The 12,184-nt window shown below is 42.5% G+C and overlaps 3 protein-coding genes and 1 long non-coding RNA gene across 7 annotated transcripts; 2 read left to right on the top strand and 2 right to left on the bottom strand.

Annotated features, from left to right (window-relative positions):
- Positions 1 to 1,983: 1,983 nt before the first annotated feature.
- ift22 (intraflagellar transport 22 homolog (Chlamydomonas)) lies at positions 1,984 to 3,722 on the bottom strand. Its single transcript, XM_003975316.3, has 5 exons — positions 3,437 to 3,722; positions 3,003 to 3,085; positions 2,804 to 2,884; positions 2,489 to 2,691; positions 1,984 to 2,413 (listed from the first exon to the last, which is right to left on the bottom strand). The coding sequence occupies exons 1-5, from the start codon at positions 3,473 to 3,475 to the stop codon at positions 2,265 to 2,267; spliced, it is 555 nt and encodes a 184-aa protein (XP_003975365.1). The 5' UTR covers positions 3,476 to 3,722; the 3' UTR covers positions 1,984 to 2,264.
- Positions 3,723 to 3,803: 81 nt separating this feature from the next.
- LOC101067731 (outer dense fiber protein 2) lies at positions 3,804 to 8,899 on the top strand. Of its 4 annotated transcripts, none has more exons than XM_029831254.1 (17): positions 3,804 to 3,918; positions 4,216 to 4,367; positions 4,475 to 4,598; positions 4,681 to 4,812; positions 4,929 to 5,003; positions 5,112 to 5,183; positions 5,259 to 5,375; positions 5,522 to 5,629; positions 5,717 to 5,826; positions 5,898 to 6,033; positions 6,135 to 6,245; positions 6,508 to 6,591; positions 6,865 to 7,023; positions 7,363 to 7,463; positions 7,549 to 7,711; positions 7,792 to 7,917; positions 8,020 to 8,899. In XM_029831254.1, the coding sequence occupies exons 2-17, from the start codon at positions 4,228 to 4,230 to the stop codon at positions 8,191 to 8,193; spliced, it is 1,932 nt and encodes a 643-aa protein (XP_029687114.1). In that variant the 5' UTR covers positions 3,804 to 3,918; positions 4,216 to 4,227; the 3' UTR covers positions 8,194 to 8,899. The 4 variants fall into 4 exon arrangements, with proteins under 4 accessions (XP_029687114.1, XP_029687112.1, XP_029687115.1 ...); XM_029831252.1 differs by having other exon boundaries at positions 5,444 to 5,629; XM_029831253.1 differs by lacking the exon at positions 3,804 to 3,918 and adding an exon at positions 3,963 to 4,111 and having other exon boundaries at positions 5,444 to 5,629.
- A 578-nt stretch (positions 8,900 to 9,477) lies between these two features.
- LOC115248000 (uncharacterized) lies at positions 9,478 to 10,739 on the bottom strand. Its single transcript, XR_003887035.1, has 2 exons — positions 10,219 to 10,739; positions 9,478 to 10,141 (listed from the first exon to the last, which is right to left on the bottom strand). It is a non-coding gene; the product is annotated as an uncharacterized lncRNA (long non-coding RNA).
- Positions 9,493 to 12,175, top strand: bcl10 (BCL10 immune signaling adaptor). Its single transcript, XM_003975358.3, has 3 exons — positions 9,493 to 9,989; positions 10,794 to 11,082; positions 11,171 to 12,175. The coding sequence occupies exons 1-3, from the start codon at positions 9,939 to 9,941 to the stop codon at positions 11,566 to 11,568; spliced, it is 738 nt and encodes a 245-aa protein (XP_003975407.2). The 5' UTR covers positions 9,493 to 9,938; the 3' UTR covers positions 11,569 to 12,175.
- The last annotated feature ends 9 nt before the right edge of the window (positions 12,176 to 12,184 follow it).

Here is a 12,184-nt window from a genome sequence, read left to right as displayed (position 1 = left end):
CCGCAGTCACCATCTATCTTGCCGCAGCTGATGCTGCTCGAGCGTTTGTGCTGTGCTCCAGCCGCAGCAAATACGGGTAGGAATATTTTGGCTGCAGCCTGGATGAATATAGTGTGTAGAGCCCTGGGGGTCCATGAGCCCTGTGCCGGGTCCATGCTCCCGGCATTCCTGATCGGATATTGCATATCCGGGTAACTGTTTCAGACTCCCGCAGAATGATGATGACAGCTGCGGTTCATTGATCAACACGATGCAGCAGTGGAGCCTCGGGGAATAACCATGTAAAGGGTAGTGTGTTTGTGTGTGTGTGTGTGTGTGTGTGTGTGTGTGTGTGTGTTGAAAGGATGCCTGTTGCGTCTTCCCCGAGGATAACAACACCAACAATTGATGGCCTTTCATTCATTCAACCTCAAAGTTTATTTAATCACTTTAAAGTTTAGATTTAAATAATCAAAAGTTCCTTTTTTGCTGTTGCCTGTACTGTTGTGCAACTGCTCACATCTATGGACAATGGAATGTAGAGGAAAAGACATCCTATGAACCGTCTAGCGACTCTATGTCATCCCCCCCTCCTAATTATAAATATAGTCACTCATTATTAGCTAGCAGTGGGGTTTTCTGAGTTGATTTAAAATACACTTCAAAATAAATCACCATCACTTTCAGTGAACACTTTATCCACATTATCATAATTATGTTAAAAACTAACCATGTTTATCTGAAAGATAACCTTAAGCAGGGTGAGCCCTTGTTTGTTGGAGCGTCCCACGACCTTCTGAACTCGACTTATTCCAATGTAATCCACATCTCTTAAAAACTATCTCCCCATCATGCAGTATAACAAGTCCAGATGTTTTTAGGACATTCAAACTTTGATTAAAGTAATACTAACAAGTCATGAATGCAATAATTAATTTTTAAATCCTTCACTATCAAATAATAATTATGAGACCCTCTGTTAATATAAATATTTAAATATAAACATTAAAGCAGAAATTGTGGAATCTGTCTTGTTCTAGGTGAGGAAATGGTCAAATTATCCAAATGTGTTTTTTTATGTTGCCCTAAAAAAAAAGAATTAAATGTGTTTTGAAACTGTCACATTTTAGAGCTTAAAGATCCAAATTGCCTGCATTTACAGAGGTAATATGATATGAGGAGTTGGACTGAATAAGATCTTGACAAACTTTTAAGTGAAGAAAAAACAAATGAAGTCTTTATAAAGTGACAAATTAAACAACATTCTTAGCGTTGGGGAGAAAATTTCTTTAGAAATTACAGAGCAGGAACAGCATGTTTTTCCCATGTGTCTCTTATTATTGCGTGTCTGAAACACACTAAATTCAGCACATTAAAATCAGTCATGCTTTGACAACCAACCTCTTCAGTCCCTGCAATTTTGTTCACACACACTTTCCTCAACAACCCCTGCTGTTGCTGATTCATGGACCAATAAAACAGCAACAATAGCAAATATTTAAATAAAAATCAGCTGTCAAGACGCACGAGGTGCCAACAAGGAGTGCGTTCTTGTTGCTGTTGGATAAGGTTCAGTACCTCTGTCAGAGTGTCAATACCCCCCTCTAGTGGGTGACAGGAGAACCAACAATAACTGAAAGGAAACGCTGAGGTCAGGAAGGAACTGACGGAAGGAACCACACAAAGCAAATCGCATTCCTTAAATGTGCAACAGCTGAGCTGATGTCAGAGAGCAAGAAAAACACCAAATTAGACTCTCTTTCTTCCCTCCATAGCTTCCGATTACATCAAAGAAATCGAGTCAATGATGATTACACGTCAAGTCATCGTACACGCAGGTTGCCGAGCCAACAGGTGTGCACTTGACCCAAGTCAACATGGCCTAGGCAGTCCAGAATCTTGTCGCCAAAGTACCTTCTGTAATTGGAGGTAATTGATTGCAATTGACATTTTTTGCCTGCAGGACAAACCACAGCTGCGCTGCGTGAGAAATGGGAAAGCCAGTTCTGGTAAAGTTGCATTTTATTGGATCTTTTTCCCTCCATAAATGTACAATGGCTGAAGCAAGTTTCTAATATGGTTCTACATCAGAGGGTGCATCGGCAAAGGCCCCGTTATTTGATATGAGGTTTCAATATTGGTTTCTTTCCTAATTTGTACTTCTGATTGTGACTTTTCTGAACACTATTGTCAAGCATTTAAACAATGAATAGGTATCAGTATCCTGTTAAAAGGTTAATTCTCAGTTTCACAGAAAAATGTGGTGCAAATTGCATGTGCTGCCACTACGTAATAATGGACATCTCTTCTTGCTCCCGTCTTTCTGACATTGCCTTCACAACGTTTCCCAGGTATCTGATGAATCCTTGTCTCACCAGCTCTGGTTCATCCTCCAGGTTGGATTGAATAAGTTGTAGTTTGTTCAAATAGGAGGCTACGTGGAAAGAATACTCAGGTTAAGGCATAAATCTGCTACAGAACAGCTTTAGGAGTCCTCGAGTGTTCGTACCTAGTTGCAACCTTCCATTTTCCACTTCGCTGCCAGGCTTCTGGTGAGCGATGAGTAGACACTGACTCTCCTGTAAACTTTGGGAAGCGATGAACATTGAATGCCACGTCTCGATTTCTTTGAGGTGACTTTTGACATCTGGATTAAAAATGATCACAACACCACTGGAGTCCTTCATTATGGCAGGCCAGCATGATTCAAATCTATAAAGAAAAAGATAAAGATCACGATGGTCTTTTCAAAATATTATCTCATCAAAGTATAAAGGCTGCTCATTCAATTTATCTTTCAGATTATTATTCTTATACTTCTTACTTAAAATCTCCAGAACAGTCCCAAAGTTCGACCTCACATCTTTTCCTGCTGCCTTCAGCTTGTGTTTCAAATTCCAGGATTCTTGAGAAAAACAAAAGGGAGCATTAATAAAGAATCAATTGCCTGTTGTAACATATCTGGCAGGAAATTTAAAATCATGTTAAAACTCTGATTGTTATTAATGTGTAATACACCATACCTTACTCCTTTAGTAGGTCTGTATTCACCTCCCACATTTTCTGTCGTATCTGAGAGAAAATTAGCCAGAACTGTTTTCCCACTCTGGAAAATCATCAGATAATTTGAAGCATCAGTGGAACGAGAAGATCCTGATATAGTTAACAAGTTTTTATACTTTTGTTTCTCTCTCTCAGCAGCACATGCCAAAGCAGCATATAGAAATTACCATTCCTTTTATTGCACAAAAATGATTCAGACTGTGATACATCACAACCGTGCAGTAGTAATTTTAGATGTGGGGAACGTGTCTTACATCGAGCCTTGAGTTTGATCAGATCTCTTATGAAAATCTGTTGTGCGTTAAACGACGAGCCTCTGCCCATTAGCCAACATAAATCTGTGACGTCGCACCGACACCTTGGTGTAAACACAGGTAAATGACGTATCACGTACCTCGCTGGGTCCTATAAATAGTATTTTTGCTTTGAACATTTCCACTGGAGGAGTTGAGGATTAGCTAGCCGCCAGTCTACTGCCTATCGAAGATGTCCGGCGAATAATACGATTCCCAGCAAGTCAGCATATGTTAACGATGGTCTCTTTCAAAGCGATTTAAGGTTAAATAAATGTACCAAATGCTAACGCTAAGGCTAGTGTTAATTAACAACATAGGAGTAAACTTCCATTTCGTTTCTATGGTTTCAGGCGTTCACCTCGTTCTGTAATTTGATTGGTCATTTGTAGCTTTACTCAAATTTAGTCCCGCCTACTGCTCTCTCGATCAGCAAATCAGCGGTTGTAATACAGGTTTGTGCCCCTTGGCGTAACGACACACGGCCTCATTTATAACCAATCAGATTGACCTTTAATGTAAGGGGCGTGGCTTTTGGTTATGCTTTCGCATTAAGATAACGTCCGTGGCAGTTCACACAGATGTAAGTGATTGTAATTTTGTTTCATTGACATTATTTAAATGCGTTCATCGATGATAACGGAGTCTGTGTCTGCGGATTGGTTTTAATTTGCCAACAAGCTATTGTCAATGCTGTAGCGTAAATCTTAATGCTTTGTTGCTTCACAATGTATTCGCGTCTGCTGCTATGGAGTAGGCTTCCTTGACAACCATGGGTACCAACTATAACTAAGCTATATAAAGTTGTCCAATGTTGACACTGAAGTCCTGTTCCTCGTTACATATTTCCACTAACTGCTACTGTGCAATGTCTCTGCAGCAGTAGAAGACCATGTCTTTAGATCATGGTCCTGGCTCCACCAGGGAGGATATCAGTCTGAGCTGTAGTGATCTGGCTTGTTGTCAACAGCAGCGAAGCAGCAGAACAAGATTCGGTCTCCATTCAGCCTCTCAGGAGATCGACAGCAGTAGGTATGGTCTTAAAATGCACGGATATACAGGCACAAATGTACATTTGTATAATGCAAGGACACCGACTGTGTAATCCCAAAATGATTGATTTAAATGTATTTTTGTAGTGTTCTAGTGTTCACCAGTGATAAAAGTCCATTCCTGAAGGTACTATCAGATGCAGAGGTAGCTGCCAATGCTGCTGCCATACAAATCGTGTCTTTTAAAGATGCCATGGACGATGAGTTTGCTGTATGTTTGTTTATATTTAAAATACAATATGTTCATTTGTTGTGAACTAAATCAATCTAAATTAGTCTATCTTTCCCTGAAGGATTCCAGACCTCCAGCCACCGATAAAAGGCGATTTGCGAGGCAGAGAGGACTCCTGCTGGAAAAGCTGGAGGATTTTAGACGCCTAAATAAATCAGTCCGTCAGAAACTGAGACAGCTGCAGGATTCAGAGGTTGGTCTTCCTCTTTTGTGGCCTCTATTTAAGCAGCAGCACCATTATTCACAATAAAAAAGATAATGTGTGAATTTAAATATTTGAAACCTGTTGTTTTTCTTGTCTGCATGTAGGCTGATAGACTTGAAACAAACCGCCGTATTGACGTCTTAAAGAATAAAATGGCAGAAGCTAAGCGTATAAATGAGGTGAATGTGCTTATGTAATGATTCCTTTGAAATCTATGGCAAAATCTGAATTCAAATGGACTGTAGGTCTTGAGCAAACATTTGTTGGTGTTATTTTTCCTCCTAAAGTGTTTAAGGAACGATGTGACGGCAGCAGAAACGAAGGTGGAGGAACTGGCGGAGCTGCGGAGAGAAGAGCAGGTACGCACAGCGGATGCTTTTTCACGGAATTTGGCAAACTCAGACAACAGCAGTTGTGTGTGTTGTTCTTCACAGGAGAAAATAAAAAGTGCCGTTAACTTGACCAAGTCTGTGGAGGCGACCCGTGCTCATCTGCAGGGGCAGCTGAGGAATAAGGAGGCTGAAAACAACCGACTGACTGTTCAGCTGCGGGTACTTTATCAGACTTTAAATATGTCATGGAAGATGTAGAACACTGTGATATATCCCGTCTACTTCAGTCTCTGGAGAAAACTCTGATTGAGCAAAAGACGGAGATCAATGGTTTGAACCACCACATTTCAACTTTGACGAAAAAGGCCGAAAACGCCCAAGAATCCCTAAAGAAAGCTTGTCAAGCGCAGAAGCTGAGGGCCGAGAAATTTGAAGCTGCCATCGAGGAATGCTACGATGAATTGAAAGAGAAGGTACGATGATGAAAAATTGGCATTATCCACATTCGTTCGTAATTCTTTACATGCTAAATTCCGTCTATTGTCTGGGTCGGGACACAGGATCTCCAACTAACCAGCGCTCGATTGGAACTGGATTCCAGAAGGCGAAAAAAAGAGAAGATGAGGGATGAGACGGACAAAGTCGTAGCTCACGTCGACTTGTTGAAGAGGTTCGTTGTCCCACCTTCAGACAGAAATCCTGTGTTATGGTGGAAAATAACAAGTGATTCTGTTTTTGAAGTGAAGTTTCAGACTTGACAGCGAGACTGCAGCGGGAGAAGAACAACCATGTTGCAGCCACGGAGACCCTGATGCAACAGGTCAAAAACCTCACGACTGAAAATGGAGAGCTCGGTGCCAGCAATGCATTGCTCCAGGTAGACGTTACCTCCAGTGTCCACAATGTGGATATAACATATTTTAAGGTATTTGACTGTTTTGATTGAGTCTGGATTGTGTTTTTTTTTTGTCATTGCAGGCATCTGTTAGTAAGTTGGAGCAGCAACTGACTGATTGTGAGTCTGCACTGGTGGAAGAGACGGTCGTGTCTCAGGAGAGGAAACGTCAAGTGGAACTCGCTCAATATCAGGTCGTTTACATCTGCAGTTTAATAAAAACACAACACACATTAATATGAGAGTAAGAAACTGGAGTTGGATGTTGTTTATGGTTTACTTTTAGAAAGAGGGACAAGTTTGGTGGAAATTACAAGCAGATTTAAGTACAGTAATCAGCAGTAAAATGAAGTGATTGAGATTATTGTGCAAATAGCGGAGTAATGGCGCTAATTTTCAGGGATATGGGGGAAAGATGTGACGGATTCTGTTTACGCTGCGGTGGTTTTATTCCAGGTTACAGAGCTTCAAGCTGAGGTTGAGCATCTTTTAAGAGGGTCAAGAGTGGCCGAAGACCAAAAAGGCGTCGAAGTACAGAAGGTATTTTCCCCTTTTGTTTAAAACCAGTGGACAAATTAATGGCATATACCAGAGACTGCCAGAGTGTTTCTACACTAACCACATATGTTGACTTTCAGTTGAAGTTTGCATGTACTTGTTCATTTGAACTACATTTTAGCTACACAAGTGCAGTCGAAAGAAAATGGAACGCATCTCTCAGCACTTACAGTCCTGTTGAGGTATAATGACTGCTTAAGAGTTTGCTTATTTTCAACCCCATCTTGTCCATTGCTGCCCTCGTCCTGAGCCCAGCTGAGACGGGAGCTTCAGGACTGCCTGCAGGGACTCAAGTCTTGCACTGAGTCACTGAGAGTGTCTGAGAAGAGTCTTTCGGAGTGCCAGGACAACCTGCAACGCTCTCATTGGAAGTGCTCAGAAAAGACAGAGTCCATTAGGCAGCTGCAGGCTAAGGTGTGAACCAAGAGCCGGAGTTGGCCCTGAATGTATCTTGGTTTTAAATACCCCCTGTTGGCCACTAGGGGGTGGTATTTCCTCACCAGTTCCTGATGTGGGCGCCTTATATTACGAGTCTCCTACAGTAAAGTTGGACATTTACGCCTGTACTTGTTTGTGCTGTGTGAGTTTTTACTGTGTTTAAGCTGTGTTAAGAATGTTGTTTGTGGATAACTCAAAGAATGATGCAGTAACGCATAACGCATGCACATTTGCAAGAGATGTAAGAGCTTTTCTCACCCTTGCTGTCTCACAGTTAATGGACATTATTCTGCATTGCACATTTCACTCATACAGATGGAGGGTCACACGAAATTCCTAAGATCATCTTTGGAAATGAGAGAGTCCATGCACAAGGCCAGTTTACAATTACAGGAAAAAATGGATTCACTCAACAAGTAAGACTGTCTCATCCCCTTTGCACACTTGTCGTCTTCATGTTCAGAGTAAAATAGGAATTGTTAACCGAGTCTGTGTCTGCAGGCAGATGGAAAACCTGCGGCAAGAGAACCTGGAGCTGGTTCGGAAACTCGGGACTCAGGAAGAAGCTTTCAGGTGCAGCAATCGACAGCTGGAGCAGCGAACCTCAGAGTGTCAGGCCCTCCGCCGACAGCTGGAGGAGGCGTTATTAGATGTCAAACAGCAGGTGCAGTCTTACTCAATGGACCACAACCAGTAGTTAACCCTTTGTGAGTTGTTGCCAAACATCTCCTTATAATTACCCAGGTCAACAAGGTCAAAGAGCAAAGTGTTTCCAAAGAAGAGGCCCTTCAGACTAAAATCGTGGAGCTTGAAGCGGAGAAAAGCCGGCGGGATAATGAAATGAGGCTGCTTCATCAGAGCAAACACATGGTAATGTCCGTTTAGAACGTTCACATTGGATGGAACGCGTGCATGATGTCGTCAGTGTGTTGAATCTAGGAAATTGTGTAATTGTGTAATTTATACCTGCAGGCTGAGAAACAGTTTGAAGTGCGTCTGAAGGACCTGCAGCTGAGCCTGGACCAATCAGAGAGCCACAAACAGAGCGTTCAGAACTATGTGGATTTCCTCAAACAGTTTTACACAACTGTGTTCGACGAAGGGCCGCAAATGGCAAGATTTGGATCCTCGTACTTTCCGAGATAAGGTTTGTGTGTAGCATCAAAAGGAGACCTTTCTTTTTAAACTTTGAATCAGGGCTTTTTTCTTTGATGCATCTGGGTCACATTTTTGCACATTTAAGCGGTTCATTTTTGGTGCTACCATAAAACAGTTTTTCTGTATATTGAAGCAGTTTCTAAATATACCAGCATTTAAAACTGCTGTGCTAATGGTGCTAATGTCTCCGGGAAAAGGCCGAACGGTGCGTCCAAACTTGAAACATTTTTCTTGTTAACCTCTCTAGTGCTGATATTCTCAGTGAAATCGTCAATAAACTGAGAGGAATCAGTCACGTAATTATTGACCAACAAGCAGCACTTTCTTCCAGTTCTTCTTCATTGATTGCAGCTGACTTTTGTAAATGTGCGTGAGAAAGTTGGATTTTTCCAGATTCTCAATTGGTTTGGTGACAGTTTCACCGAAGTGGAAGTAGAACTAATGTTTCATGTCTGCTGTTTTCATGTCTGCCGAAGCAACAGTTACCGGTATTATCACTTGGTTAAAAACAAGACAGGATTCTATAGTTGATAGCACTGCTGGGGCCACATATAAAGCACTAAGTCTGATCAGGGAAAAACTACTATCAGAAACTATATTTAAAGAAGAACAAACAACTGAAAGTGTCCTTTAGAACTTTATTCCAATGTTTGATGTCCTGTTTATGAATTAAAAGCCAAAATTCTAAGATTTATACAAGCTTTCATGGTTTTCATTTCTAATTATGTACAGATCCCAAAAAATTAATACAAATAATATTAATACTTCGCTAATGTTGATCCATGTTATTGAGTGATCAAAGATGTTTCAAGCGTATAATAGGGTACGATGTCGCCATCTAGTGGACCCTTTGGGGGTACTTCTAATTACGGGTATTTCTTGATTTTGACTCGATCAAAACTTGTATTCTTACGTACAACATTCACTTTTATTCTCTCTTTGTCTATATATTAAAATATGCTGTACTCACATGTGCTCTAATATTTGCGTGTACTTTCAGAAAATTAAACACGCGAGTTTTCACATGAGTTTCACTTCTACTAGTATTTTTCCCTCTCAGCCATCTAGAATAGAAATTGGGTGCTTTTCCAACCGCAATATGGTTTTCTGACTAGATAAAAACTAATTTTCCTTCCTCATATGATAAATAGAAATGCCAATGTATAAAATCACAAAGCTAATTCCGTCGTAAAAACATTTATTTATTCATTGTGAAGGGGTACTTTTCATTCATCTACCTTGTATGAACCATGAATTTAATTTTTTTTAAAAATTATTTTAGACTGAGGATGTGAAACTAAACGCGTCGAAACTGCTTTTTTGTCGTTTAAATGCGCGTAAATGCTGCGAAATCCGCACCTAAAGGGATTCGTTTTAATGTCGCGATATAAATGATGACTCCAAATATCACCTTTTAATCCACGGACCGAGTGTTGTTGCAGGATAATAATGATAATAATAATAATAAAGCAGTAGAAAGCGGCACCGACAGCCCCTCCGACTGTACTTCTCTTCTGTTGACGTAAAATCTGGCAGAATCAGGAAGTCCGGGAAGATCGATACAGAAAACTTCATTCAACACCTTTGAACGACAGAAAACCCAATAAAACGCGGCTTCGATTCGCCTTCGTACAAAAATCAATCGACCTAATCGATTTGATCGCCGCGATTTTACGCATTTCTAACGTTTCCCGGAACACCTGGACTACACTTTGCGGCGGAGGGGGGGTGGGATGGATGTTCCTCAGCTCACCGAAGATGAAATGGCAGAGATTAAAAAAGACGTGAGTACGAGATTAAATCGGGATTCAGATGAACAATCTGGTGCGAGAGTGCGAGAAAAAAAAAGACTCACTTTTCACGCTCGGCTGCCTCCATTTGGGTTTTACATGGCGACCGAGGCCGGTTCATTCCACCCCACCTTCCCCATGGTCACCTTAACAACAGGACAGGACACAGTTAAGCCTAATCATGATTAATCAAAATTCAATTCTTCTGAAGACACTGCAGTACATATGGATCTTGTGTATTCTGGCTCCGGTGTAGCTGTAAATTTAGGCCTGTTTGCATCAGTATCAGGCGGGTCCCCCTCCATGGCTGCACCATGTAGCCACAGGTGGACAAACTTCCTCACATATAAGCCCCAATGTATCCCATAGTTCATTGTGAAAACTAGTGGGAAGCCATCCATCCCCTTTTCCCTTCGCGTCGTCGTTAGGTAGAGTAACTACGGATGCTCCCTAACTAGGCAAGGTACCCCAGCATCGATTGGGTTCGTGCACTAAGTAGGAGACTTAAGCCAACTCCCCACATAGAGAACAGGAAGCGAAATTTTCAATTAATAGTACCCATAGATTTTCTAATTTAGTCACTTGGATATCCCAGCATTCATCACTGACAACCTTGTTATTTCTACCCATGTGCGGCATTCTGGGAAATGTAGGCGCGAATGAGGTGGATCTGCCCACACCCAAAGCTGCTTTATTCAACATAAATGCCAATGTTGGGTCCACAGAGACGTATAGAGCTCATCCAGGAGTCGACATTAACTCGCTTTCCACTTCATTGTGATTCTTGTGGACCTCCAGGTGCTGACCAGAATGCGGCACTACCTATGTGATAAGATCAGAGCCGAGCGGCACCTGGACTTCCTGCGCTCTCGCAGGATTCTGACACGGGACGACGCTGAGGAGATCAGCTGCAGGACCACGCAGACCAAGAGGACGGCCATGATGCTGGACATGCTGGCCGAGAATCCCCGCGGCTTGGACGCCTTGACCGATTCCATAAGAGAGATGCGCTCGCAAAACTTCATCATTACCAAAATAACGGATGAGGTGCAGAAGGCAAAAAATGAGAAGATAGAGACCCTCAAAGGTGCGGAGACCATCTCATCCAAATGTATGGATGTAATAATGTGTGAAATAATGTATTGTTTTGTGGGTCTGTCTCTGCCTTGACACAGCTGCAGCCTCCAGCTCGCCGTCCAACAACGCCACCAGCTCTCCTTGCATAACCAGCCACCTGTCCACCATGTTTTCCCATGACTCCACTCTTCTCTTCCACCCTGACGGAGAGCAAAGCACCTCCAGTTCGGCTTTGCTCACGGCGGCATCCTTACAGGGAACCAACGCCTCCGGCGTCTGCCCCGATGGCATCAACGTCGCCTCCTCCACGGCCTCCTCCAACCTCCCCAGGCCCGGAGACCCAGGCGCTCCTCCCCTGCCAGATGAGTTTCCGGACCAGGCCCCCTCCAACATCGACGCCGCGTCGCCAGGGTGCAACAGCCCTGGAGGGGACTCAAACTTCCAGCCGCTTCGCTCGCGCTCGCTCACTCCCATATCACAAAGGAATATAATTTAGCCACTCAGAAAGGACCGACCTAGACAACACTCATCTCCAACTCTAACATGGACCCATTCTCATTGTTATCTTTCCAGTGTTATTATTATAACATTATTTTGATCGGCTGTTCCCAGGAGATTGTTTTGCATTACGTGAGGGCTGGAGAAAACGGGGGCAGCTACTCCGAAGTTATACAGGTGCTTGAGAATCGAAATCATCCTTTATCTTGAATTCAGCGCTGCTGTATTTACCTTTTGACGTCAGCTCCAGCGATGAATGTGTTAGGAGTTCGAAACACAGCAACCACGGGATCGTCCTAGTAAATCAGACGCCGTTTCTGACCCGGCGACTCCGTTATATAAATGTTAGAAAAGCGCGCAGTGACTCGGAGGAGTGACACTCACGGTGACGACGGCTGGTGCGGCTGCGTCTCCAGCTCATGATTATGACACACGGAGCATTAGTGACTCGCCTGTACCCTGTAGCACGCCGGTGTCAAGAGGTAATTCAAATTAATTCCATTTATACGTGGCTTTACTTTAGAGATTCCTACGGTGTTTTTATTCTCTGTAATCTAAAAATCCATAGATTGAAAAAAAATTAAATATTGGCAACATCTACACTGTCAGCGTCT

The sequence above is a fragment of the Takifugu rubripes genome, chromosome 22, assembly GCF_901000725.2.
Source record: "Takifugu rubripes chromosome 22, fTakRub1.2, whole genome shotgun sequence".
NCBI lineage: Eukaryota > Metazoa > Chordata > Actinopteri > Tetraodontiformes > Tetraodontidae > Takifugu > Takifugu rubripes.
Note: the sequence above shows the minus strand (reverse complement) of the source record. Positions and strands in the feature narration are given on the sequence as shown.